Source organism: Phycodurus eques, chromosome 9 (genome assembly GCF_024500275.1).
Source record: "Phycodurus eques isolate BA_2022a chromosome 9, UOR_Pequ_1.1, whole genome shotgun sequence".
In the NCBI taxonomy this organism is placed as follows: Eukaryota; Metazoa; Chordata; class Actinopteri; order Syngnathiformes; family Syngnathidae; genus Phycodurus; species Phycodurus eques.
Genome location: NC_084533.1, coordinates 27368597 through 27396474, shown reverse-complemented (window position 1 = coordinate 27396474; position 27878 = coordinate 27368597). Strand labels below are relative to the sequence as shown.

Genomic DNA, 27878 nt, shown 5'->3' with positions numbered 1-27878 from the left:
CCCGAACCCCACCGGATTTACCACAACCATTAATCCAATCCGCCCTGCGATTGGCTGGCGACCAGTTCTGGGTGTTCCCCGCCTCTTGCCCGACGATAGCCGGCATGAGTATAAGGGGGACAGAAAATGGATGTATGGATGGACGGATCCCTGAACCTAAACTCCAAAACCAAAACCTCAGCCCCCTGATCCTAAACCCTGACCATTTTGCTATCTCGCTACATGTTATCACATGCTTATTAACAAGTCTTAAACTTTGACTCAGTTACAAAAGGCTTCTTTTACTTTTTATTTCCATGAAGAATAATCCTACGCGCGCACACACCTCATAATGCGACTTGAGGAAGACGGGTCGATGTTCGTTTATGTCCAGAACGCGGACGTAGGCCTGCGGATGCGGGGGAAAACAGCAACATAAAAAGACAAAGAGTAGCAAGATTAAAGGAGTGACAACCAATATGGAGGAGATGAAACCATATCATAGAGGTGGTGGCTTATTATCACGATGACTCAGCAATACAGACAATCACAGACATTGTTTTCTCTCTTGCGCTCTCTTCAAGTGAGAAAGCATTCAAGTGTAAAAGTGTCAAATAAACAAAAAAAACATCCTCCAAGTTTTTCTTCATGTCCTCACATTTTTCTCTGGGCCTCTAACTTCAACTTCAATCAGTCAGACTTGATTTATATAGCACACACACTTTCAGACATTAAAATGTAACACCGAGTGCTTTACACAATGTACGATGCATTGGATAAAACTGGGAATTCACAACCTTCTACGAAGGTTACGTAGAAGGTCGTGCTACTTTTACTTCATTCATTTGGATACGTTCCGCTCACTAGTTTGTATTTGTCTATTATTGCTCGCGCTATTTGTTTTGTTTTGTCAAAGACGTTTGTGCCTCGCGTACGGTCACTTGACCAATCCGGCCACCAGCAACATTTCTCGCCGTTTCACCAATAAAATAGAGCCCGACAGTCACACAAAGTATCCAGAGCCCCACACAGAAGCAGTTTTTTTGTTTTTTTTAAAGTAACAAAATTACTTATGGCTGAATTTTCCTTTCTTTGCTATTTTATTCAAAGATTGAATTTATTATCGTTTTAGTTAAAGTGATATTGTTGGGCAATATCTGAATTTGCACATCTTATTGATTTTTTTTTGTCCATTTGACGTTCATGCGCTGATAAAAAAAAAAGAAAAAAGAAAAAAGAGAAGTTTTGTCTGGTCATCGGTGCCTGCATAAAAATGTACACATTTCAGCCTACAAGAACTCAATTTTAAATTCAATTTGAGAAAAGACGATCCTATTTATTATATATATCTATATATATATCTATATATATATCTATACTATTCCAAACCAAAACACAAACCTAAATAAAAGTCATTTTCATTTTGGCCTGGCCAACAAAGTCCCTTTTTGAAACATGATAATACCTCGCAAACTCCAACAGCTGCGCTTTATCAGTGGCGTCGGCCGACTCGTTCGCAGTTGTAGAAAGCCATGAATAAGTCAATTCATGACTCCGTATGTTTTATTCCATCACACCGCTGCTTAAATAGATCAACAGCCAGTACTTTAGAGTTTGCTGTGGAATCTGAGAGAGAGGGATTTGCTTCATTTCAGCTGTCATTTCCTCTTTTTGCTTGCCTTCAAACATTGTCTCCATGCAGTCTTCCATTATTTCTGCATCTGAGAACGGCTTCTTGTGCTCACTCAAAACATATGGCACTCAAAGTGAGATTTTGTTGTTGTGTGACAGATGTGACGAGATTCATTTTTGCAGCTTGAAGTGACAATTTCAGCGTATTTTGTTGTTTTTACCTTTGAATTTGAAGGAAATGCCTATACTTGGTCTCATACAGCTATAGTCTCCTGGCATATTGTGCTGGCTGGAGGGAGAATGAATGCACATTTTTCAAGTGCATTCTTCCTTGAATTTCAGATTTTCTCTCCCCACTTTTCCCTTAGCGGCGAACAATGAACATACCCGTATTATTATAGGCTCTCGCAGCTGACAAAATGGCCGTGAAAGTTGAAAATTGCATTCGCAGCAGAAGGCTCAGTGACCTAGTCACAGGCCGTCCGTGCATCGCCGACATGGAGTCCTGGTATGCACGCGCTGACCCGACCTAAACACATAGAGACGGAAAACATTTTTCAATTTGGGCGCACCTGTCACGTGGCGGACGGCCACCTCGTGCGCTGAGAGCCTCACGTACACAACGGAGCGCTTTACAGAGGCTGAAAGCGCTTTACAGAGGCTCGCGTTCACCCATTCACGCACGCATTCGTTACACCGGCGAGCGGCTGCTGCCACCCGAGCCCGCTGGGAGCAATTTTGCCCGAGGACACTTCGGCAGCGGAACGACCGAAACACCCAACCCCGCGATGCAAATACAATGGACCGCCGCTATTCGCCAAGGATAGCGACCGGGCCGGACTGTGAATAGCAAAAATCAGCAGGTCATTGACACCCATTATAATTGCATTGACAAAAAAAAACCCACAAAATCCTTGAATAAACAGGGTACTGTGAGAATGCCCGATCTCGTCTGATCGTGGAAAGGACCTTTGGGGGTCACAAATATTGAGGGCCACTGCCCAAACCAACTAACCCTAACCATTTGATTACATCTAAAAAGTCAAATTACTGTTTGATAATTGAAAACCAAACGTAGCTTACTGCATCAGCAGCATTTTTCTTTGTTGCTTTTTGTTCCCATCTGACTGGAACGCTTTGAGATCAAGCTGGGATGTTTTTCAAACAGCACTGCAAACCGAGTGTATTTACACATTCCGACCTGCACGGCGGAGCTGTGGTGGCCGTCGGTGACCTGCACCGTCAGGTTGTAGTTGGAGCGGCGGGCGGCGTCCAGGCGGCGGGCGATGGAGATGGTGCCCGAGTTCCTCTGGATGTCAAAGTCCTTCTCCTCGTCGCCGCCTGACACCCAGCAAGACGACAAACACCCCACACCAGTTAGAAGAGATTTCTTATACGATGACCTTTTTCTTCACTCTGTGGATTATTTCTATTCAGCCTGTTCATTTCGGTTAGGCTAAATAACAGGTGAGGAGAGCCGTCCCATGTACACTGCGTAGACGCACGTCCCTTCAGTTGACAAGCGCGCCATTGACTCGTTATACGTTGTAGATTCTAGTTCGAGTTTTCAGTTTATTTCAAATGTGTAAACTGGCAGTTATCGTGAAAAACTGGGAAGAGGAATGATGGCATGTATACTGCGTTCCCCCGTGTGCCCGTGCGTAAATTAGCATGCAATGGACTTTCTACATTTGTGTTATTTATTATTATTATTTTTTTTTTATACTGTGGATTATTTCTCGTCATTCTGTTTATGTCTATTGTGCAAGGTGGCGGTTGTCCTGAATAACAAGCAAGTTGAGCAAATATGTTCATCATGGGAAAGCTGAGGACTTTGATATTGACTTTGTGGATCATGTTTCCAAAACGCTGGGACAGGCAACCAAAGGCTGGGAAAGTTGAGCAACGGAAGTTGTCCATCAAGCAAGAAGGAGACAGAATTCCACCGACAAAGCTTCAACAATTGGTGTCCTCGGTTCAATCAAATATATTAGTTTGAAGATGAAACATCTTGTCTTTTTAACATCTTGTCTTTCAAGTGAATATAGATTGAAGATTTGCAAATCATTGTGCTGTGCTTTTATTTACATTTTACGCAACGTCCCAACTTCATTGGAATTGGAGTTTGGGAATAGTTATTTGGGGGAAGTGAAGAGTTTAAAGTTGGCCAAAAATGGTTTCAACTGGTCAAGAAATCTGGAAGAAGAAAGTAAATATGGAAAGTGATTTCCACGATTATCATGGCTTTTTACGTACTGTACTGTGTGTGATACAATTCGCACAGCTGTTGCTAGGTAACAGAGCCTCCACTCGGAGGCTCTTATTATCATTTTAATCACCGCGGGCTGGACTCAATTCTACCAACCTTTCAGCAGTATGTGCGCTGCTCAACTGGGGACCATAAAACTTTGGACTTGCTGTAGGCGAACAGAAGGGATGCATACCGTGCTGCACCACTGCCCCCACCTTGGATCATCGGACCACAATCTCTTATTCGTTCATAAGTCAATATGTTCCTGCAATTCAAAGGCTTCCTGTGACGACAAGGGTCGTTAGGAGGTCGGCGACGAGCTGCAAGACTGTTTTAAGCCCACAGACTGGAATGCCTGAGAAGGCGGCGGCGTTTCTGGGTATTGTTGATAAATGGCTTTTGCTTTGCATAGTAGAGTTTCAAGTTGCGCCGAACTGTATTTACTGACATTGCTTTTCTGAAGTGTTCCTGAGCCCACGTGGTGAGATCGGTTTTTGACGCAGTGCTGAGGGATCGAAGGTCACGGGCATTCAATGTTGGTTTTCGGCCTAGTCGCTTACATGCGGTGAGTTCTCCAGATTCTTTGAACCTTTTGATGATATTATGGACCGTAGATGATGAAATCCCTAAATTCCTTGCAATTGTACGTTGAGTAACATTGCCCTTAGTTTGATGACTCGCCATAAAAACAGAAAACTCTAATAAGTCAACTCCGCGGGGTCAAAGCTCGCCCACGCACCCGGAAGAGATTGCGAGGCACGAGACACGATCCCTTACCTACGATGCGGAACCAGCGCAGCCGATAGGTCTCCGTCATGATGATGCCCACCATGTGAGTGACGGGCTCCGTTTCCATGACGGCGAAGGTGAAGTGGGGCTCATCGAAGGCTAGGGGCTCAACGGAGGGGGGCTCGGGCGACGCCCACTCGATGTCCAGCCTCGCCGCAGACGACAGCGACGGGCTGCCCGCGTCCGTCGCTTTAATCTGGAAAATGTGTCGCAAATGCTCGCCATATTAGAGACGTCATCACGTTCTAAGCCTAATGTGTGCTGACTCATGTATGCTAGTCAATTAGCATATACAGTCAATATTATCAACATACTCTATATATTTTCTAAGACTTTTTAAAATACTTTTCTCTTTCTCTTTTTTGATTTGACATCTTTTGTTGTACTTTCCTTGTTTCTTACACCCTCTGTAGGACTTCCTTTTGTGTTTTTTTTTTTACACATTTAGTTTTACTTTTCTTGATTACGCTATTTGTTAGACTTTTTATTTATTTATTTACACATTTTGATGTCATTTCCTTTCTATTTTTTTTCCCACAGTTTGCTGTGTTTGTATGCAGTTTGTTGGATGTTCTTTTTTCGTTTATATCTTTTGATTTATTTATTTGTACAAAATTTGCTCTATTTCCCTCAATTAGTACAGTTTGTTGGAATTATTTATATATATTTTTTTACACATTTTGTTTTACTTTGTTACTTGCGCATTTCGCTGGAAATGCTTTGTTTTGTTCCACACCTCGGACTTTTTTTTTTTTTTTAACAAGATAGATTAAAATGAGTTTGAAATGATATTCGGGGTCATACAACCCCAATTCCAAGGAAGTTGGGAAAGTTGTGTTAAACATCAATAAAAACAGAATACAATGATTTGCAAATCATGTCCAAGCTTCAGCTGCTCAACAGTCCGGGGTCTCCGTTGTCGTATTTTACGCTTCATAATGCGCCAGACATTTTCAATGGGAGACGGGTCTGGACTGCAGGCGGGCCAGTCTAGTAGGTTGAACGTGATTTGCAAATCATTGTATTCCGTTTTTATGTATGTTCAACGCAACGTCCCGACGTCATTGGGATTGGGGTTGTCGTTTGGGGTACACATTTTTGAATAAAGGCAATTTTAAATAAAAACAATTGAGGTGGTATCAATTACTACGTTGGGGCTTGGTCCCTAACCCATTGTCAGGGTTTTCTATATGTTGTTAACGCACGGATTTTCAATTTCAAGCTTAAACTACCGTGAGAATGGTGTAATTCGCGGGCCAGAAGTCTCCAAGCGACGTCACCACACCGGTCAACGGGTCGATTTGGAAACTGCCGTCGTGGTCGTCTTGTAGCTTGTACATCACTTCGGCGTTGGATCCCTCGTCGTCGTCACTAGCGATCATTCGACAGACTTCCACGCGGCCGTCCTGCCGACGCTGCGCGGGCAGCTTGACGTGGAAAAGTTTGTCCGTGAACTTGGGCCGGTTGTCGTTGTCATCCAGCACGCGGACCACCACGGTGGCGGTGGAGCGCAGCGACGGAGAACCGTTGTCAGACACGATGACCTGACCATACAATGGATGGGGTATAGCAAGTGAATCGTATCAAAATTTGGTGAATTGTATCGCGTCGTATTTGTGGTCGTAGTGGCACTTGAAGGAAATTGTATTGTAATCGGAGCGAATCGCATCGCATCGTACTTGGAGTGAATCATATCGTATCTGGAGTGCATCGTATCATCACGATGGATCATTGAATGATTGGAGTTAATCATTTTATATCATAATATGATCGCATCGTATTGTAGTTTGAGTGAATCATACCAATGTTGCCTTGAATCATATATCAAAGAGTGAACATTTATCACACTTGGGAGTCAATTACATCGTATATATATAGCGAATCATATCATTCTTGGAGCGAATATTACCATATTAAAATTGGAATCAGTCATCTATTTGGAGTGACTTGTAGCATACGTAGAATATATCAGCCAGTGAGAACTAGAGGGGGTTAACTCCATTCCGGTCATTATTAAATTAAGGGCAGAAATTAATAGAGAAAAGAAATAGGTTTTCGATGAATACTGATCTAAATCAAGGTTGAGTTCCAATTTCGACAGGTATGGGCCAGTTCATTTTGCAAGCAGCACTTTTCTTGATTGTCAGTGCAACACTGGGCTCACTCCCATTTCCAAGATGTCCATGTCCATGAAAGCAGGCTTCCCCCATCCCAGAAAGTCGGGTTCAGAGATCGATTTGAGTATCGTATGGAGCGCGGATCATAACATACATGAAAATAACAGCGAAGCGGGATGAGGAAATGAAGAATAGCTCTTGCATGTGACGTAAAAGGTGCTGCCGTCTCACCTCGATACTGTGCTCTGCTTTATCCTCACGATCCAACGCTCTCACCGTGCTGATGAGACCTGTGCAAACACACACACGGAATCAATGCTTGCGTGTGTTAACGACACTTTTCCTGAGCGTGTGATAAAATGCCAATGACAACAAAGGCAAGTTTTTAGTTTGCTCATCACATTTTGTTCGATGCATTTTCCATCATAACGTCACAAAAGACATTATTTATGCATTAAAAGGTTTGAAGGACAAACAAAGTCAAACAAATAAAATAAAGGATTAAGTCAATGGAGGTTTCTTGCGTTTTTTGCAGGGACGCTCGATTTAAGATTGTCTGCGGGAGTAGAGAAATCAAATGGCAGCGTCCATGTCTGCTGCACGGGCTTCGGCTTAGCTAGTTTCGCCAAACTAGGACTAAACAATGGTGACATTTATGTTGAGAAATGATTTGGTCAAACATCGTTTTGTCATTCACAAGAGCCAAAAACAGACGACAAAATGCAATATGTGTCACACATGTGGATAAGCTCCAGCTGCCTGTGATTATACACTTGGCCAGCAGGTGGTTTCGCGTGCGCACCGAGTTTCAAGGATCGAAACCAATCGGCTGAAGTGTTACGATGCCTCACGAGGCTTCATCTGAGTCAAAACCCTCTTCAAATCCAAACAAGACACCAGACACACCTATTCCGAACTGCCTACTCACTTTAACATTTTTATTGATTTTTTATATTCTGTTTTTTTTCCCGTATTGCTTGATTTCTTTTAACTACTTGAGTAGCTTGACAGCCATCACTAAATAAAATGAATTATTTATTGATTGAATTTTTTTTTTTTTTTTTTACTTTGTTACAGTTTGATCGTTTTTAAATTATTCTATGTACGCTTGTCTTATGCTTTACGATTGATTTTTATTTATGTACAGCACTTTCGGTGTACAACGTTTGGTTGTTTTTCCAGGTGCTCTCGAAATAAAACCGAGTTGAGCGCTGTGCATCCAATCCATTTCGGATATTTTTTTTAAATGCCGTCAATCTGTTCCAGCCTCCCCAAACCCACCACAATTTTAAGTAAGCGTTCACTTAGGTAAGATCCTTGGAAATGACCAAAAATGCCTGAAACCCCTTCGTGCCCGGTCTGTGTACAGCACACCCATCTCGTTGCCATCTTGAGAGACAATCAGGGAGCTTTAACCCTCGATGGCATTGATGAATGCACTTTCACAGCAAAACAAACAAACCCTAATGTCAACCCCTCTCGGGCGGCTATCGTGAGGACAGGTGGGCGCATTAAGCGAGTGTGTTTTAGTCATTAGCAGCTTTCACTGGGCCAGTGAACGCCCCGTGAAGACAAACAAAGCCAGTCTGGGAAAGCTTTTGTTGTGTTGTCGCGCACGATGCCTTCACTGTCACTCGGATGTTGACTTGTCAAAGACGCTCATCTTTATTGAGCGACTTGACGAGTCAACATTCAACAAGTGGACGTCAGAGCAGCTGATCGCCGGGAACTGTATCGCATTCGGAGAGGCTTTATACCAACTATGAACGAATGATATTGTTGAACGAATGATACTAAGAATTGATATCAAATTATTTTCACATTCCATCATAACTGGAGTGGATCATATCCTAATTTGGGTAAATTGTTTCATAACGCATCACATCCTAACTGTAGTGTATCTTATTGCATGGCAATTGGACTAAATCTTATCGTAAAACCTATTAAATCGCATCTTAATTGAAGTGAAGCATATAGTCGTTGAATTGAACCATAGTGTACTCGGAATGCAGCTTATTAGATTGCATTGTAATAATTGTAGTGAATTGTATCACATTATAATTAGAGTGAATGGCATCGTAATTGGAGTGAATCGTGCGGTATCTGGAGTCAATCATATCATTCATTAGATGGAATCATATCGTCATTGGATTGAATCATATGGCATTTGTAAACATTTGTACCGTATTCGTGTCATAAAGGTTATCAGAATAGAACTATTGCATTAATCATGTCTTTTTGGTGATAAGCTTTATCTTATCAACAAATCTAACACACAGCTTATCATATTGCATCGTAATTGAAGTGAATTAGATCACATCATACTAGGAGTGAATGACATCATAATTTGAGCAAATGGCATCAAATCATGCCGTACCATAATTGAATCATGTCTTAATTGAATTGAATTATATTGTAAATGGAGTGGATCATAATGTATCATACATTGACTGGAGTGAATCCTATCGTAATTGGACTGAAATGTTTTGTAGCATAATTGGACTAAATCGTGTCATAAATTTAAATTGAATCATATTGTAGTTGGACTGACTCACCGCACTGGAATTGGAGTGACTCGTATAACAACGACTGAACAATTACGATTCACTCATTTATATTTGGAGCAAGTCATACTGTAAATTAGATAGTAATGTAATTGGACTGACTCAACACGTCACATCCTCACTGGAGTAAATGGAACTTTTTCATCCTTGGAGAAAATGGTGTCGCAAATGAGCTTGAATTATATTGTAATTGGAGTGACATACTGTCTAATTGAACTGACTCATCGCATCGCACATTAATTGGAGTGAATCGTATCGTAATTGGAGTGAATCATTTATATTTGGAGCAAGTCATATCTTAAATGTGAAACAATTCATTGCGTCACGTCATCATTCATCATCATAAATGTGTTTTTTTTGACGGAATCGTAACTTAATGCATTGTAATGGGAGTGAATCGTACCCCATCGGGAGTAGCTTATTATGCGTATAGTGAATGTATGGTCTGGTTGGCAATGTTTTATTTATCCATTCATCCATGTGCTTGACCGCTTATCCTCACGCGGGTCGCGGGCGTGCTGGAGCCTCTTTGGGCGAGAGGCGGGATACACCCTGAACTGGTCGCCAGCCAATCGCAGGGCACATGTAAACAAACGACCATTCGCACGCACATTCACACCTACGGGCAATTTAGAGTCTTTGATGAACCTAGCACACTTGTTTTGGGGATGTGGGAGGAAACCGGAGAAAACCCACGGAGGCACGGGGACAACATGCAAACTCCACAGAGGCGGGGCCGGGATTTGAACCCCGGTCCTCACGACTGTGAGACAGCTGTGCTAACCGGTTATTTGTTTGATTTTATGTATTCTGTTATTTTCACAAAATTAAAATCATTTTCAACCTCAGTGATGGAAATGCAGATCGCTGGATGCAGACTATTGGAAGTCCGCTGTCATGTCTTTTAAAGATGGAATCTTTTTGGCCAAGCATGCAGAGTTTCCACGTTCATAAGCAATGTATGCAAATGACGCGGCGCGGTGTGCGCGGTCGCGCAAAGACACCCATTACACGGCATTCGCATGCTAACAACGTCTTGAAACTCTTTCAGCATCCGCCAATTGTCACGGCCGCTGCAAAGAGTTGAAATCGTAGGACGATGAAAAGCTCGTTATCATCCTATTAATCACAGTGTTTTGTTGTCGCCTATTTTCCCCATTTGGGGACTTCACACAGAGTGTGACGCTTTCTTAGAAGTGAAAAATACACCTTGAACACATAAGTGTGGAACAAATGCACGTAAATAGGATTTAATCGGTGAAGTGCGGTTGGAAAGCCCACCTTTCAACCCTGCCGTTCTTTACCAAGTATAGCTTAATACATCATTTAGTATAGTACAGAGTAAAATAGAGTATAATTTTGACATACTCAATTTTACTTTAATTTTATCCATGCACTTATCATATCAGCTCTGCTGTGATAGTGTTATTTTTGAAAAATAAATGAGCTATTAAAGTGCTTTTACTTTTTTTTATTAATTTTTTTTTTATTTTGGGGGGTGGGGGGGGGGGGGATAAGTCTTTTATTACTAATATTATTTTTCAATCAACAAAATCATTTAAAAATATTTTGTGTTTGACCATAAAGGTTCCCATTTGATAAGGTAATTCAAATATAGACTGTACGATAATAAAAATGCTTGTCGTTAGAGGTATCACTGTATGTATTGTATGCATGTATAGATTCCATTTGACATTTTAAATGATTGTTATTTTTTTTTTGTTATTTAAAAGGGAACGAAACCCCAAAATGATATGTTCAAAAATACATTGTATGTCCCCGGCATTAGTCAAACTCTGATGAATATTGCATTTGTGGAATGAGAATGACATGGAAGAATGAATCAATGTGCACGTCATGCCGTGTTGGGAGAAAACGCCATCGGCGGCAGACCGGGAGTGACATCACAAATACGGTAGCTCGCTGCCTTGTTTACGGCACGTTTGAGGAAGCTCGGTTTGTAAAATGGATCGGTAGGAACCGCAACCGTGTCCGACGTTTCGGTAAACGGCATCAGATAAAGACGATATGCAGATTTAAAATATAACGGAAATTTTGGACATCTTTAGTTGAGGTTACTGCCCCTTCAATAAGAATAAAGAATAAAGTAAATACACACAAATAAATCAAATGTATTCATACAAAATAAATAAAATAATAAATGTTTGAAAAATAAAATGTAATGAATTAATAAAAAATGCATGTTGTATTTCTCTCTAAAGCATGTTTTATACACATCTTGACATAAACCATATATGAACATGCAGACCAAAAAAAGAAGAACATTTTACTGATAATAATAATAATAATAATAATAATAGACGAATAGAAATGATATTTAGAAATTTACGAAAACAATAAACTAAAATGAGGTTCTACTCTATACTAATTTGTAATATAAAAAAAAATAAAATGTGCTGAGTCTATAAGATATTCCTGTGGTTTAGCAGAGGATAAAATGCAACCGCAACAAGGAGTTTCCTCTCTTTCAACACCTGCTCAACGTTTGCACCCCCCTCCGAACTCTTGTATGCAAAGCTGCTGCTTAGCGTCCCGAGGCTGCGGACAAACAACAGAGCTATGTGCGCGGATTCGCTGCAGCTTGTAGCAGCTTGTAGCCACAGCGCGGCGGCCTGAAACACGTCAAAGTTCACGTTCACCTCCATGTGGCATCCCCTAATAGGAGAACGTGCAGCGACACGAGCGCCTGCACTTTGTCCCCATTTCTCAACACCTTGCTTCCATCCAAGAGTGACATTTCAAAAGAACGCGTTGCGTTCAACAGGCGCGGCACACCTCGCCGGCCTCCAACTCGACCTCTGCTGTTCAGACTTGCAGTGAGTCCACTTAAGGACTTAATTCTTCTTACCATTATTATTATTAGTCAGCTCCCCGCTGCTGCCGGGAGCGAACAAGTGACATTCTGTCAACAGAAACTGGAGAGAGAGAAGAAAAAAAAAAAAAAAAAAAAAAACCTCTCCAATTTTCCCTGCCCATTTACATGTCGGTGGCTTTTTGCACTCCACCAAATGCAAACGTGTGAAAACGAGTCGCAAACGTGCTACACCGTTAGCTTCATTTGCAGCATGGCTGCGGAGGCGTGAACGTCTGCTCTGGGTTGAGTCTCTGTCAGTCTCCGCAAGTCTCTAATAATGCCACAAAAAGTCGCTCGGCCTTTTTTTTTTTTTTTTTTGTAAAATAGAAACTAGCCCAACCCCACACAACTCAAAACCCACATCTCAAATCATCCTTGACATTCAAATGAATGGAAATGCCGTTAACTAAATATTTCTCAAAAGTCTTATTGAATAAGAAAAATAGAACACTAACATTTTACTTTATGAAAACGCGGACGAGCCAGGTCACGCTGGAGAGACTACGTCGACGCTGTTTCTCATTACGCGTTAGCATTAAGCTAGGAGAAAGTTGTTTTCAGTGCACAAAGTGTAATTCTCTTTGTTTGACGTCGACTTTGACAGCAAACTTCATACAACGCTGGTATCGAGCGATTCGGCCGGATGACGGCTTGTGTCTCGGAAAACCCGGAAGTCGGGTCACTCGAATCTCAAGGCACCGCTGTATTCCACGGAGCAAAGAGAAGACGAGTATACCTGTGAGTAATGCTGTATGCTGTTTTTTTGTTTGTCTTGAAAAAAAATGACAGCCGGCACGGTGGGCGACCGGTCAGCACATCTGCCTCACAGTTGTGGGGACCGGGGGTTTGGATCCCGGCCCCGCCCGTGTGGAGTTTGCGTGTCCTCCCCGTGCCTACGTGGGTTTCCTCCCACATCCCAAAAACATGCGTGGCAGGTGGACTGAAGACTCTAAATTGCCCGTAGGTGTGAATGTGAGTGCGAAAGGTTGCTTGTTTCTGTGCGGCCAGCGATTGACTGGCGACCGGTTCAGGGTGTACCCCGCCTCCCGCCCGAAGATAACTGGGTTAGGCTCCAGCATGCCCGCGACCCGCGTGAGGAGAAGTGGTACAGATAATGGATGGATGTTTTTTGTATATTTTGCGGGTCCCAATGTAACAATCAGGCCTAAACAAATGTTTTTGCTTGTCTGTTTTTTTTTTTTTTTTTTACTGCTTTTCAAAATGTGGACAGAGGAGGCAGCTATTCGCTGAAAAGGAAGTGCATTCTGCAATTCTGGGGGCACTGGACTGCCTATATATTTTCTTGTTTTTAATCTTGTGTGACAGCCATGAAAAAAAAGCCCGTCGGCACAACGCGGTGACCTAACAGGCCAATCAAAGGACACCGGATCCTTCAAAGTAGGACAGAGCCCGACCGTTGACGGCTCTGTGTATATATAAGAGCACGGATGACCTCAAAATCTACCGAACATGGCGGCGCTCGATGTTTGTGGTCCCCCGAATAACACACTGCTGTGTTATTCGCAGGGCCTCGCATACTGCATTCACGCGTCTGGACCATGCAATTTCTCCTCTTTTGCAAGGAACACAACTAAAAACAAATCTTTGTATTCCTACGACGCTACGACTGCTGGTCTGTTATGCACACGACACTGATTTTCATCTTCTGTTTTTTGGTAGCCTATAAGCCAAAACGTTTGCGTGACATCCAGACCAAATCAATCAATCAATCTCTCTAAATGGTGCACATTCCTGCGTGAGCCTCTTTAAACTGGCATCTAGTTTCTTTTTTATGCCGCCTGCATGCTGGCACACTAAACAGATGTGCCGGCATGTCGCAGCCTGCCGCTGTTCTTTTATCTCAGGAGATTTAATTTCACCAGCAATTTGTCAACGGGAAAACCAGGAAATCAGCGGATGCAGATTGTTAATTTTACTGATGTGTCCTTAAAAAGCCATAAATGGAATGTTGGGTGATGCTATCAACCTTATTTCATATTTGAGCTACTGAGAACCAGAGTGGGATAACGCCATTTTGTTAATGATTAAAATGAGTGCACAAATGAATGGAGTCCATTAATACACTCATGATTTTTCCTGATTCGTCAGTGCAACAAGTAGTGCTTTGGCTTGGGTCACGGTGCATCTGCATGTTAGTACCGGTGAATGTTATTTTTCATCATTCATGAAATGCTGATTAATTAGACCGATAGTTGGAATAAACTAAAACCTGAGGAAAAAACTATTTCTATGAAAAGTATCCAGAAGCAGTTATTATTGCAGCCATATGCCAAAAATGGAGTTAGCCCACTGTAGTCCTCAACGGCTCATTTCTCTGCACGCACTTCAATCCTCTGAACAAAAGGCAATTATTTCACCCACCGAATTGCAGACTGGCAAATTGTGAACCGCAGGCACAGAAATTAGACAGAATTTATTTCAGGACGACGTTTTCCAAACATAAAGTTAGGCCAGATCAGCGCGGGTTGCGGACGACGCTCCGCGTCCGACCACATAGTCAGCTGAATTCTTTGAACAGACAAACTAGGCCTGATCGGTGCAGGGTATGTAGCCGTCCGCATAATCAGTTGAATCCATTAAAAAGCCAAACTAGGCTAAATTCAAACAGGTTCCGGATAAAGCTATGCAGCCAGTCGAATATGTCACTAACCTGTTTGGTGATCAACGGCAAAGTACGTCCGATGCGACTCTGTCATGTGGAAAGAAAGTCGCCCCTGTGAGGATGCGTCAGCGTCCGAGGCCACCACCAGGGCGACGGGCGTGACGGTGTCCGCGTTCTCCGGGACGGCCGCGAAGTAGACGGGCTGGGAAAGCTCCGGGGGGTTGTCGTTAACGTCCAGCACGTCTACGTAGACGTGCGTCCGCGAGGCCCGGGGCTCGGTACCCAGGTCGGTGGCCAGCCACGGAGAGCCAGTAGCGGGGAACTTTTTCCCGGTCCGGCGGCCGAGTGCTCCGGATCACACCTGCGGACACGTCGTATGGCGTACACAGCCGTATTTGAATTGCTGGAGTCAGTTTCACGTCACTGACAGTAGGTACTCCAGTAAAATCAAACACTAAAATGAACATATAAGGTAAGCAGAGCTGCATTGAGTTCTGTTCAATGCACAAATTAGCATTAGATTTTGATAAGTGGCACATACTTGATTGTTCAGTGAAGTTGTTGATGTATGAGTGGCGGCAGAAGTCTATGAAGTGCTGCCTCCCAGAGTGAAAGATTTTTGTATTTTTTTGTCTTAAACGGGCACTCGCGTCATCCGCCCATACTCTGGGCTCCGCTTCTGGACGCTGAAGCCGTTTATCTAGTGGCAATTGCCCTAGCTACTCCCGATCATCGTGGTGACCGACACGAAGTGGAGTGTGTGAAGTGCTGCCTCTGCTGGTGAAAATGCTTTACAGTCATTTCCCCCCCCGCACTCAGGGCTCCGCTTCCTCAAATAGAAGCCGTTAGCCGAGTTGCAATGGCCTAGCGCTGCCGCCGGCTGTCATAGTAACCAGTCTAGTGTATAAAGCGAAACTGTGTCATTCCACACGACGCAGTCGCATCGGACAAACTTTCCTCTTGGGTTTGTTGTCAAGTTCTATTGAAACTTCAAAGAGTCACGGGGTCTTAAAAAAATGCAAAATCAAGACATTTTCGACACAATTGAGCCATTTTAGTGTCTCAAGCAGGGAAACAACACTGACAAACTGTTTCCCCCCCCCCAATTTGCCCTGATTTTATCTGAGCCGTAAGTGCAGCAGCAGGCTAATGGAATGTGCGGTGATTTGTTGAGGGGTTGCAGGGGTTGCTCTGCGTGGAAGAAAAAAAAAGATATCCACTGATGGAAATAACGCCGAAGCACCTCGTCCAATGCCTCTGTTGTGTGTCATCCCGCCATTTCGGCATGATGTCCTTGAGGACAGAAAAGTAGCCTGCTATACATTATATTGTAAATGAGTTCCTGGAGTTTCACAGATGCCAATGCAGAAGTCAACCAATATTTTTCATTATTATAAGAAAGAAAAAAATTCCTGTGTCTTTTCAGGCATGGCTTCTTGGGACTTCACTGCCGGTTTACTCATGATGGACTTGTCTACCAAATTTCATGTTGGTAAGTGAATATTTGTTTCTGAACGACTCCTGCAAATGACCAAAATGGCAAACCTGTCTTTTCAGCCATGGCTTCTTGAGATTTTTTTGTGTGTGTCTCCTCATGACAGACATGCCAACCGCATATCATGTTGATTAGCGAAAACGGCTCGGAAAGTTTGTCGTTGTTTCTTGGCAACAGCCAAATGGAGCCTAAAGTAGGTGCTTCGTGGCAAAATGGCAGACTTTCTGTGCGTTCACATGCCAACCTATGGACAATTTGGATTTGTCAATGAAGCTAATGTACATATATAAGTATTATACTTACATATTTAGAATATGGTAAGAAGTCATCGTAAAAACCCACACAAGAACAGGGGAAACAGGCAAATTCGACGCAGCAGGGTTCAAACCCAGAACCTGTCGACTGTGAGGCAAACGTGCTAACCATGCTGTTTAACATGCTCTTCTCGTCAATAGTAATCATTAGAAATGTGATCACGGTTTATCAGTAAACCATTTCAACCCTTCTTCTATCCTGTCTTACCTGTTTCCTCTTCAATCGCGAACACTCCAAGACCAGAACCGTCGTGGATGCGGTACCGGATGACGCCGTCTCTGCCCACGTCCTTGTCCGAGGCCGTCACAGTGAGCACCGCTGTCCCCGCCGCAGCGCCTTCCATCACCACGGCCTCATACACAAACTCAGAAAAAAGCGGCCGGTGGAGGTTCTCGTTGACATCCAACACCTGGATCTCCACAAAGCAGGACGACGAGAGAGATCGCGGGAAACCGTGATCGACGGCGCGAACGGTGAGATTGTATGACGGGCGTCGTTCAAAGTCCAGTTCCCTCTCCAGAGTCAAGGCACCGGTGGAGGATTCCAAACGGAAGATCCCGCTCTCTGTGTTCTTAAGGTTGTAGGTGACGAGGCCACCGCCTCCAAGATCAGAGTCCAAGCTCTCCACCCAGACCAGTAAGGTTCCCACCGGTACATCCTCAGGAACTTTGACTCTGTAGACCTTTGTTAAAAATATAGGTGGGTTGTCGTTGATGTCCTGAAGCACTACCGTGAGGTGGAGGGTGGAGACCATTGGGGGATTGAGTTTGGACTGATCCCTGGCTTCTATCCAGAGGTCGTGCCTGGGTGAGCTTTCTCGATCCAAAGGAGCTGTGATCACCACCTCGCCTGTCACCTCGTCAATCCGAAACACGACAGTGGACGTCAGGAGGGTGTACTTGACGTTCCCGCTCACATCCGCGTCGAGATCGGTTGCGCGTGCTGTAAAAATAACTGAGTCCACGTCGGTGTTTTCGGGGATGCGAATCACACATCTAGGCTGATCGAAAAGCGGCGGATTGTCGTTGACGTCCAGGACATTCACCGCGAGGAACTTCCACGCTGACCTTTGCGGGGCTCCCTGATCATAGGCAGTGATATTCAGAACGTAGAACTCTTTACTCTCTCGGTCGAGCGGACAAACTAGACGAAGGTCGCCAGAGAAGGTGTCGACGGTGAAGCAGCCATCCTCATTTCCACTTGAGATGGCGTATGCGACCATGCCATTGAAGCCCGTGTCGTAGTCCAACGCATCCAAGTGGACCACCGTGGAGTTCAACGGGTAATCCTCGGCAAGATCCAGAGAGCTGGGAATGTCGGTGTCAAATTTGGGGGAGTGTCTGTTTGTGATGTGAATATCGGAGAAGGAATCTTCCTCGTTGTCAGTCCAGATGGGTTTGATTGACTCGATCAGTTTTTCGGTGAGCTGTTTGAAAAGGTATTTTTCGTGACAGCTAATTATTAACTCATCGCCCCTGCTGGTGACTGTCACCCGGACAACTGATGCCTCTGAGCGGTGCTCACCATCGGAGGCTACGACTCTTAAATCAAATGAATGTACACCTGGCGGAATTGCTCGCTTCAGGGTGACCTCGGCCGAAACGGAGTTGATAGCAAATATCTGGAGCTCGTTGCCCGACTCAATGACGTAGCGCAGCTGCTGCAGCTCGTCCAAGTCGATGGCCGACAGCTCGACGACTGTGCGTCCGACAGCAAGATCTGGGGGTACGGTGACATTACAGCCCACCCGCTCAAAAAGAGGCTCATTGTCGTTGACGTTGTTGAGAGTGATCGTCACAAAGCTCTCGCTGACCCGACTGAACGGCTCGCCGCTGTCTGAAGCCCAAACCCTCAGGTGGTACCAGCGCTTCATTAGCTCGTAGTCCAAGTGCTCTGTAGCGGAGATGACGCCAGTAAAGGGGTCTATTGCGAATGGCTGGTTGTCTGCGTTGGCGATGGCATAAGTCACAAAGCCGTATTTCCCGTCATCCTTGTCTGTCGCTTCTACTTTCACAATGTCGCTGCCGACGGGGCTGTTTTCATCCACCGTGGCCAGATAGGAGGTAAGCGTGAACTCTGGACTGTTGTCGTTCTCGTCTGCGATATCGACCACAACGTGAGCCTCAGCCTCACCTTCATTGGCCAGCACGTCAAACTCGTAGCGATTCTGACCCTCGTAGTCAAACGTCTCCCTGGTAACGATGACCCCACTTTTGGGATGCATCTTGAATTTAGAGCTGTCTGGATTTGTTTTAACACTGTACGTAACATTGACTGAATCAACTGAAACCTTCGCAACGAAGGTTTTCGGCGGAGACATCTCACTGAGGACAACATTGTAGGTGTCTTCCAAGAACGACATGGGGCGGTAATGAAAGGCGGGAACGTGGATTTTAGTAATGGGGGATGTCAAACTGGGGGAGCTGATGTCTTGAGCTTGTAGGGACAGATTTAGCCCAAAGGGACTTTGTGACCAGATGATCTTCTTGGTTGAGACTACTTGGAAGTGGCATCCCTGCGATCCCTCAGGGATGACCTCAAAGTACTTGTGAGGATCACCGGCAACGATGCGGAGAGATGCGACAGGCTTGAGGCCCGCCTCGACGCGTACACTGATCGTCACCGTGCCGTTTACGGAGATAGACGGCTCGGCGGGAAGTTTAATGGCCGGCGATGGCGCAGCAGCTTTTTGCACCTTCACACTCACCTTGGCGACATTGCCGAATTTCTGAACACCAGCGATCTTCTTGGTTCTGTCCTCTGCTAACACAGTGAGCTCGTATCGCTCGCTGCGGGTGTGGTTGAGTTTCTTCAAGAGGCTGATGGTGCCACTGAAAGGGTCCACCACAAATGGATGCGATCTGACGGTGAAGGAGTAGTAGAACTCGGCATTGCTGCCCGTGTCTGCGTCCGCTGCGCTAACCCTGACCAGACTGGACTGAAGTGGAGCATCTTCCTTGATGGCCACGCTGTATGAGGATGGGTCAAAAAGAGGCTTGAGGTCGTTTGTGTCCAGGATCTGGACTAAGACTTTGGTCTTGGCTTGGAGTTCCTGAGTGTTCTCCGTGGCCTCCACGGTCAGCGTGTAGGTGTCCCTCACTTCCCTGTTCAGGAGCGCCGCATGTTGAGTTTTGATCCTCAGGAAGCAAAAATCTCCCACCCTGAAGTCCTCCGCTTGGAAAAAGCCGCCGTCGTCCCCGGAGACAACCGCATATTTGATTTCCCAGAATGCATCTGTCATCTCCACGCCCATCTTCACCGGCGTCTCCACATACGACCCCGTGCCGGAGTTCTCGTCGATGGTGGCGTTGTAGAGGTGGTGTGTGAATCTCAGCGGGGAGCCGGCTTTGAGTTCTGCCACCGTTCCCTCACATTGTGCCGCATTTAGCAGAACTGCAGCTAATATTAGCAAGGCTGGCAGTGACAAAGGGAGTAGCATTTTGATTCTCCTTTGTCTGAAGAGGAAACACAAAACACAAAGAGATAAAGGATCTCTTTCATAGTAGATGGACACCATTTAACTGCATTCTCAAATATGTTTGACGATAAAACACGTCTTTGTGCAAAAATTAAGCCGACTCGTAGCATGTCACACACATCATCCAGAAGTAAAAGTTGGACTTCTTTCATCTCACATCAGTGACAAACGTCATTTTTTAGCCACAATGCTATAGTCCATATGCAATCACAAAAAAATATATTCCCCCGCCGCCCCACAATTTAGTGTTGCCCATTCGTCAAGAACGTCGTTTAAATTTGGTTGCAATCAAACAAAGTTAGTCTTTGGAGGACACCTAAAAATGGTCCAAAATGGCCTTAAACTATGGATTTTTTTTGCATGGACTACTCATGATAGTGTGATGTTCCTGTTCTCTGCTTCTGTGCTCGGCTTTTTTCAATGTCTACAGTTTCCGAGGTGATTACTCGTGGGCGGAGCCTCCTGTGGCACACCTGTGACTATCAGCAAGGGTAGTTAGGTGCAGCAGAAGCACAAGGACGGTTACTAAATCACATTGTTTGCTCCGATAGCCTTTCGCATTTCCTGTTCCCGTGTTTTGCTACTAGTAGTCCTTACTTCGTTAAATCCGGTTTTCTTCATAAATACCGTTTTTTCTTTGTTTTGCTAGTTTGTAGTTTTTCTAATCTTGTGTAGAATAGATTCTGTTCTGTTAATTTAGTTCCTGGCGTCGTCACTTTGGCTGTGGCTCCGTCCATCTTTTTAGTTCATTTCTTGTATTCGTAGCATTTGTTTTTGTCACCTTTTGCATGTACTTTTTTTTTTTTTTTTTAATGTGTATCTTTTTGTCATTAAACCTTTTTGTACGCTACTGTTGTGTCGAGTCTGCTTTTGGGTCCCTTAATTCAATTCCACGGTTTGTAACAGAATAGTCAAGCCTACCTAGTGACACTGGTCATTTCAAGAGGGTTTTCCACTTCCTGACACTTGGGGGGAAATTATCCAATCAAGAACCTCTGGTCATAAATGTTGAATCGTCATTGCATCGCGATTCAACTTGTGTGTCAGCACGTAAAAACACACACCTAAATCTGTTGCCCCCTGCACCTCCAGTCCGCCAAAGGCAACCAAATCAAACACAGCGCCACAACGCCACGAGTCTTGTTCTGACTCGCTCTGAGCAAGCGCAATTTAGCAAAAGGACAAAAGTTGCCTTGGGGCATTGAAGACACAAGTTGAACATTGAAGCCCCCCCTGCCTTCAAATCTTAAGAATCTAATTATTCCACTGACATCTGCGATGTCAGCAAAAAGTTGCATCTGAGAGGATTCCTGCTCGATCATCACAGAACTCATTTCCGTGGGAATCTAATGCCAAGGCTAAACACATGCCGCATTTCACTGAATAAGGTGTTTTATTTATTTTATTTGTTTTGTTGTTTTTATGTATTTATCTTTATCTGCAAGTAAGAAAGGAGAGCCACAGTCGATGCTCTTTTCAGCCATTCATTGAACAGTAAAACATACACGGACAATGAGCACATTCAGGCAGGGGCTGCTGTTGGCCACAGCTCACACGCCACCCCGCCACGCACATACTGTGCATGTATAACACAGACCCAACAATCCATCCAGTATTTTCCCGACAGCACATTTTATGCTTGCTATTTGTTTTTGTGCGTGCGTTCAAATACATGACCAAATGTGTTTTAATAAGTTTACATGGTTTTAAAGCGGGTGGGAGGATTTTTTTTTTTTTTAATGCAGTGTCTCTAAACGAGGCGTGTCAGAAATTCAAACCCAAACCACCGCGACAAACTACTTTCCCCTTCGATGTGGACTCCCAATGTCCTGAGCATCCCACAAGAAGAACGTCACCGTGCTGGAGCAAACTCTCTCCGCGCCCGACCTGGCGCCATGTGACGTTTTGGCTCTTTCCGAAGCTCAAGAGGGTCATCGAGGGGGGCCCGTTTTGAAGACGTGGAATACATCAAGATGGCAGCGACGAAAGCGCTAAGAAAGATCCAGGAAGAATCCTTCCAGGAGTGTATTGGGGCACGGCAGAGGAAGCTGTAAAAGTGTGACTCGACTCCAGGGGGATTTCTTTGAAGGGGGAAACTTGCAGTTTGCAAGAAATCTTTTGTGACATTGAATAAAATTGAACTGAGCTACAAGTCTCACCGGCCGCCTGGCTGGCAGGCCTGACCGCTCATCGGCGCCGAAACGTTCCCAGCACAGCAACGCCACCGTCTGCGATCAGCGCTGGAAAAACAGAAAAGGAAAACGATGTCTTTTTGCCTTTGCGCGGAGACAAGCGAGCAGTGGAGATGGAAGCCAACGGCGCTATCGTGTCTTATCGAAGCATCCCGACGGGATTCCGCAAAACGCTCGCCCGGCTGCCACGCAGGCGCTCGGCCCGTCCGGGTCGGACGCCGGCACCGGAGGCTCCGGCGGAGGTTGACGGCGATGACGACGATGACAGCGATAATAATGCTGCGGGTGTTTTATCTGCGGCGCGGAGGCAACGCGCTGCTGATGCGGGATCAGATTAGCACGCTCTGGGCCACTGTTTGGGTTTCGGGGCCCGTGAGATTTTAGGCATCGTTGTCATCTCAACACGGCATCACTCTTAGTTTAGGTAACGCGCAGACACCAATCAGTTGATGCGCGCACCATTTCCAGGGGTGTCGAGCTTGTTTTCATAGCGGGCCGCTTTTTAGTTAGGGTTGCACTCGGCTGGTTATAACTGGGAAACCACAAACAGTAAACGTAGACTTGCTAAGGGGTGCAACGATGGATGGCGGTACACTCTAAGGCCCGCCGCACAGCGAGCAACGCGACCGAAACCAACGGAACTACTTGGCACCATTTCGCTGCAAATCAAATCGGAATCGGCGGTGAACGGCATCGCGACGTCTCAGATGCAACAGTCAATCCGTTGTCTTTTACAATTTCAACTTTATTTATTTTTTCATGTCATCGCTGTCAGGCGGAAAACCCCATATGTCCCGAACTCTCATGGCCAATGAAATATTTTCTCACAAATCGATACTGTTGGTCTGTCAAGTGTATGCATTGTTTACCAATTTAAAGTGCTGCAAATAACATGAGACCAAATCTATGAACTGTCTTCAACGCTTATCTGTCTGAGGAGCGACGAAGAAGAAAAGCTCCGCCTCTTCCCTCGCGCTGCGAGCACTGAAGCGTTGCGTCGCCTCAAGATCGAAAGGCTGCATGTTTCTTCCGCAGATACAATATTTATATTCTTGAAATGAATAATGTCTATTATGTTTGCGCTGCCATCATCTGTGTTTTTGTCGTGTAGATTGTTCGGTTTTGTTTCATGTCGTCTTGCTCGTTAGAGTTTCCGTTCCCACCTGCTCTCGTTAAGCTCGTGTCTACCAATCGGCCGCCTCCAGCCGCTCGTGTCTTGTCCAGGTGTGCCTCGTTGTCGCGTCAGTTTATTTGCATTGAGTTCCCCGTTTTCTGTGTCGTACCGTTGTCGTTGTCAGTGACGGTTATCCTGTCATACCGTTTCATTTTGTGGGACGTTTATTCCCAGTGTTTGCTTGTTACTTTTTAAACTTTGTTCATTCTTTTGTGATCGTTCCAAGTGCCTTATTTGCCTTTTGTTTTTTTGTAGACTCCTGCACGAGCATCTTGCCTCCCCGCTTCCCTGCATTTGGTTCCATAACCTTTTGCCTCCAACACTCCGACAAGCTCAATTCGTGACGCGCGCAGTGTGCGCGCTCCGCCTTACACTTTAACGCCCATGAAACCCAAAATATCGGGGCGATAGTTCGGATATTTTCAGGGGTTGCAGTGGACGTATGTTGGGATGTCCGTGTGCATTTTGGTGACGAAACGTTTTTATGGTTCAATGAAAAAAAAGAATACATGACAGTAGCTTGCTTGCGGAGCCTCAAAAGCCGATACGCGGTCGCAGTTTTTCCATCGCAACGTGTCGGGAGCTGCGCGGGACGAAGACTCGCCGACTCCAATTGTTTTCCATTTCAGCGTCGCTCGCTGAAGGAAGAGAAATTGCAAAACGTAAAAAGTTCTTGGCTACGTACGATATGTGTAGTGCGCCTAAAGCCAGCGTTTGAAAGACTTAGATTGTGTAAAGTATACAGCGTTCCCTGACTCATGACTGGAATTCATTTTGTACGCGGCAAGTCCGAACACAGGAGATGAGGTTTCAGGACCCGCAACCTGCTGGGCTGGATTTCGGTTTCATTTGGGCTCCTCGGCGGAGGAGAAGAAGCAGCAGCATTCATTTGACCTTCGCAAAGGCAATTTCAAAGAAAAAAGAAAAAAAATCACATCCATTTGTACATTTTTAGGGGCAGAGCAAAGTGACAGAAGTGCTGCGGGTCCTCTTGTGACGTTCCTGGGAAGAATGAGGGCTATGGCGAAACGCGATCCGGCTCGACAAGTAGCTGCAGGTTGCTCCCTGAGGGTGTGTGTGCTTGTGTGTGCGTTGTGTGTGTTTCATCCCCCGCAGGCCCCGAAAGCCCAAATTCTCCCAATCAATCATCATTGCGGTCGGATTTACGTCTGAGGAAGTGAAAATCTCCCACTGCCACAACAACTAACCATACATTTTTAGCGTTCGAGCAAGCAGGAGGAATTGCTTTGTTGTTATTGTTGTTTGGCCAAATCCATCGACTTTTTCGAGGACTTTCCCCATCCTTTAATGCTCACCAATTGCTTTGGAAAATGTCTAGCAAGGCATTGCAGGCGCGAAACCCCCAGAGTTGGCTTGGTAGCGCCGCACGGATTTGTTTGTTTGTTTTCAATTTAGCCACTGAAGCCGGTTTCATTGACTAACATGAAATTTGGTAGGTAGGTACTCCTGGAAATGGAGTTGATCGACCAAAAAAGTCTCACATTTTGGTTGAAAACAACCATTTTTAGGGTCATTTTGGACACTTCAAGGCGTCCTGGGAAGACAAATTCCTCCTCGAGATTCATAGTCGACAGATAGACGACGCTAAATTGCGAGGGTTGAAGTTTTCGCCATCGCGTGTGGGCGGAGTATGGCTGCAAAGTTTGGCGGCTCGCCGTAAAACACAAAACTGAAACAGGCGTCGAGGTGCAATGACGATTTACACCGTTTACTCTAAAGCGGACTAAATGGTCCGGCGTGGAATAAGTGGACAAACATGAGCAAATCTAACCCCCCCCCCCCCTCTCCCCCATGGCGAGTGAGTGCGTTTGTGCGTTGGTGTGTGTGTGCGTGTGAATGCAGGCGCTAACAAGTCTGCTGATGCGGCTCCGTTACGTGGCCGACAGCGTTCATTAGCCTCAAATGGAATTCATGATTGTTTTTGTGTTTTCAATTTGTTGCCTAATCCGTCCTCGTGGCGATACCTCGAACCTCCATTACAGCCCGGAGGAGGGAGGGGGAGGAGCGGGGCGCGCAGCAGCGTTTAATGTCTGGTGAAAGGTATGAAACAGTAACGGGACCATTGAGCACATTCCTTGTGTGTGTTTTTTGACATACTTGGCAAATAAAGATGCTTCCGATTGTGATCGAATGCTGCCAAATGGCTGCAGTGGAGTTGAATGAGAAGCCTGTCACCAGCCTGTTACTAAAAATCGAATGGAATTCTTGCTCAGGTTCAGCGCAATAAAAGTGAAACGTGGCAAAAGATGAGTTATCTGGCTCATTTGGCTTTTCAATTTGAAGAAGGAAACAATGGTTCATTCATGACAAGAATGCTATCTGCTTTGAACACTTCCCAAATTGGCGCACCTGTTTTTGTTTTTTTTACGTCCTCCTCTGCGCTCCAACTTGTCCTCCCTGGCGGAGGCAAAATAAATAAATACATCAATAACTAAAGAGTCTAGCAGCTTTACGAGTTTCTCTCGCATCTCCTCAGGCGGCCCGATGCCTCTGACCTTTCAACTTTCCCCCCCAACAGCTTCCCGGGTGAATCCATTTCAGAAACATGTCACGCGTCCTGCCGGGGCTCCCTGACATTGGTAACATTCCACAGGGAGTTTGTTAGCCTGTAGCGATGTTGTTAAAAGGGCTTATAAGCAGAACTGGGATCTGCAAAGTGTTTATGAGCGGGTCATTACAGGGTACCATATAAAGGGTTTATACATGCGTGGTAACTATGTTGTAAATCAATAATAAACAGTTATAAACTACAAAAAAAAAAAAGGTCACTTTTAGATCTGTCTGCTTATCAAACTAGTTAGTAACACATTTATAAAGGGTTAATACATTCTTAATAATGATGTTATAAACAGTTTGTAAGTCACTAATAGATAGTTACAAACTACAAAGGTACCCTTTAAACTATTCGTACATGCTTAATAATTATGCTATTAAAAATGGTTATAAACTACAGTGGTGCCTTGAGATACGAGTTTAAATCGTTCCCTGTGCGTGCCCGTCAAAACATCTGTTGCCTTCACAAACTAGGTAATAACACAATTATAAATCATTCATAGACCATTTATAAACCCTTTAGTTTATGCACACTTGATAACTGTTACAAATATTTTGTTATAGACTTCCATTTTCAACGTGAGCTCACTGCATAAAACATTGTTATGCCACACCTATTACCGCATTTTATGTCTTAAGCACTAACAAATTAGGGAATAGCACGTTTATAAACACTATATAAGTGTGCCCTTTTAAAAGGATGATACATAGTTAATAATGTCACCAACGCTTTGCAAGTCGTTGGTAAACAATTATAAACGACTTAACACACTTAGCATGTATTGCATCGTTGCGGAGCGCGTGTAAATCCTTTAAAGCCGACTTTAAGGGTGGGAGTTTGTGGTGCGGGGCTTGTTGGCGCTTTAAAACGTTAAAGTGCTTCTCGCCGCACTCACACATGCAGACACAGAGAGCCCACACAAACACGTCAGTCATCCGCGGCGGTTTGTTGCCTTTGGGGGGGGACATTTGTAACAAGCCGCTCCTCTAAACGCAAGCGCGAAACGTAAGCCATCGACTAACACTTATGAAAATGTCAGTTCCAAAGCGAACGATCAAATTGAAGTCACTTTCTCGAATCTGCGCCGCTGAAGAATTTGGGTGAAAATATTACTTGTCAGTTCATTAGCCGTAGTTCCATTTTAACAGCGTTGTACTTTATTTTTGGACGACAGCATCGACACAGTAATCCAACAGCGCATCCACCGTACTTTATTTCAACAGTATACGACCGTATTATGGATTATTGCAGTATGTCACCGTAATTGAACAGTACATCGACTTGTTTTGTGATTTGTTATTAAATTGTAATCAATGATTATACAGTCAAATTACAATTTGTTCATGTTAACTGAGCATTGACTGTTCATCTACTTGTGAGTGATAATTATTTAACAGTGTTTTAAAATTTAAAAAAAAAATACTGTAAGATACTGTTGTAATCCGCCGTGAATTTAGAGCTATTAATTACAAAATGACACTCATTACAATGTCATCTTTATACAACTGTAACAACGGTACACACGTGCAATAGTTCCGACACTGTCAAAAATTCATACATATTCATTAAAATCGCAGGAAAGAAAAAAAAAAAAGATGTATTTTTCTGTCTGCTATTGTGTGAATTCAGTGTTTGTAAAATAATAATAATAATACAAATAAAAAAAAGAACTCTGAAGACACTAAGATGCATTTGTGCTACTTTTCATAGAAAATGCATATTAAGAAATATCCGTGTCTCCTTTTACGTCCCCGCCCCCTCCAGACGGGCTCGTTATCAGACGCCATTAACGAGGCCGTCTACTCGTGAGAGCGGCCGA

General features: G+C 44.5%; 1 protein-coding gene across 1 annotated transcript in view; it reads right to left on the bottom strand.

The window, feature by feature from the left end:
- Positions 1 to 27878, bottom strand: part of fat2 (FAT atypical cadherin 2) — an 84621-nt gene that overhangs the window by 53467 nt on the left and 3276 nt on the right. The window contains 9 exon segments of the mRNA XM_061686709.1: positions 326 to 388; positions 2813 to 2952; positions 4640 to 4847; positions 5884 to 6195; positions 7000 to 7058; positions 14879 to 15128; positions 15130 to 15191; positions 16848 to 20095; positions 22278 to 22358. Coding sequence (XP_061542693.1) covers positions 326 to 388; positions 2813 to 2952; positions 4640 to 4847; positions 5884 to 6195; positions 7000 to 7058; positions 14879 to 15128; positions 15130 to 15191; positions 16848 to 20095; positions 22278 to 22309 — 4374 coding nt within the window. The 5' untranslated portion in view covers positions 22310 to 22358.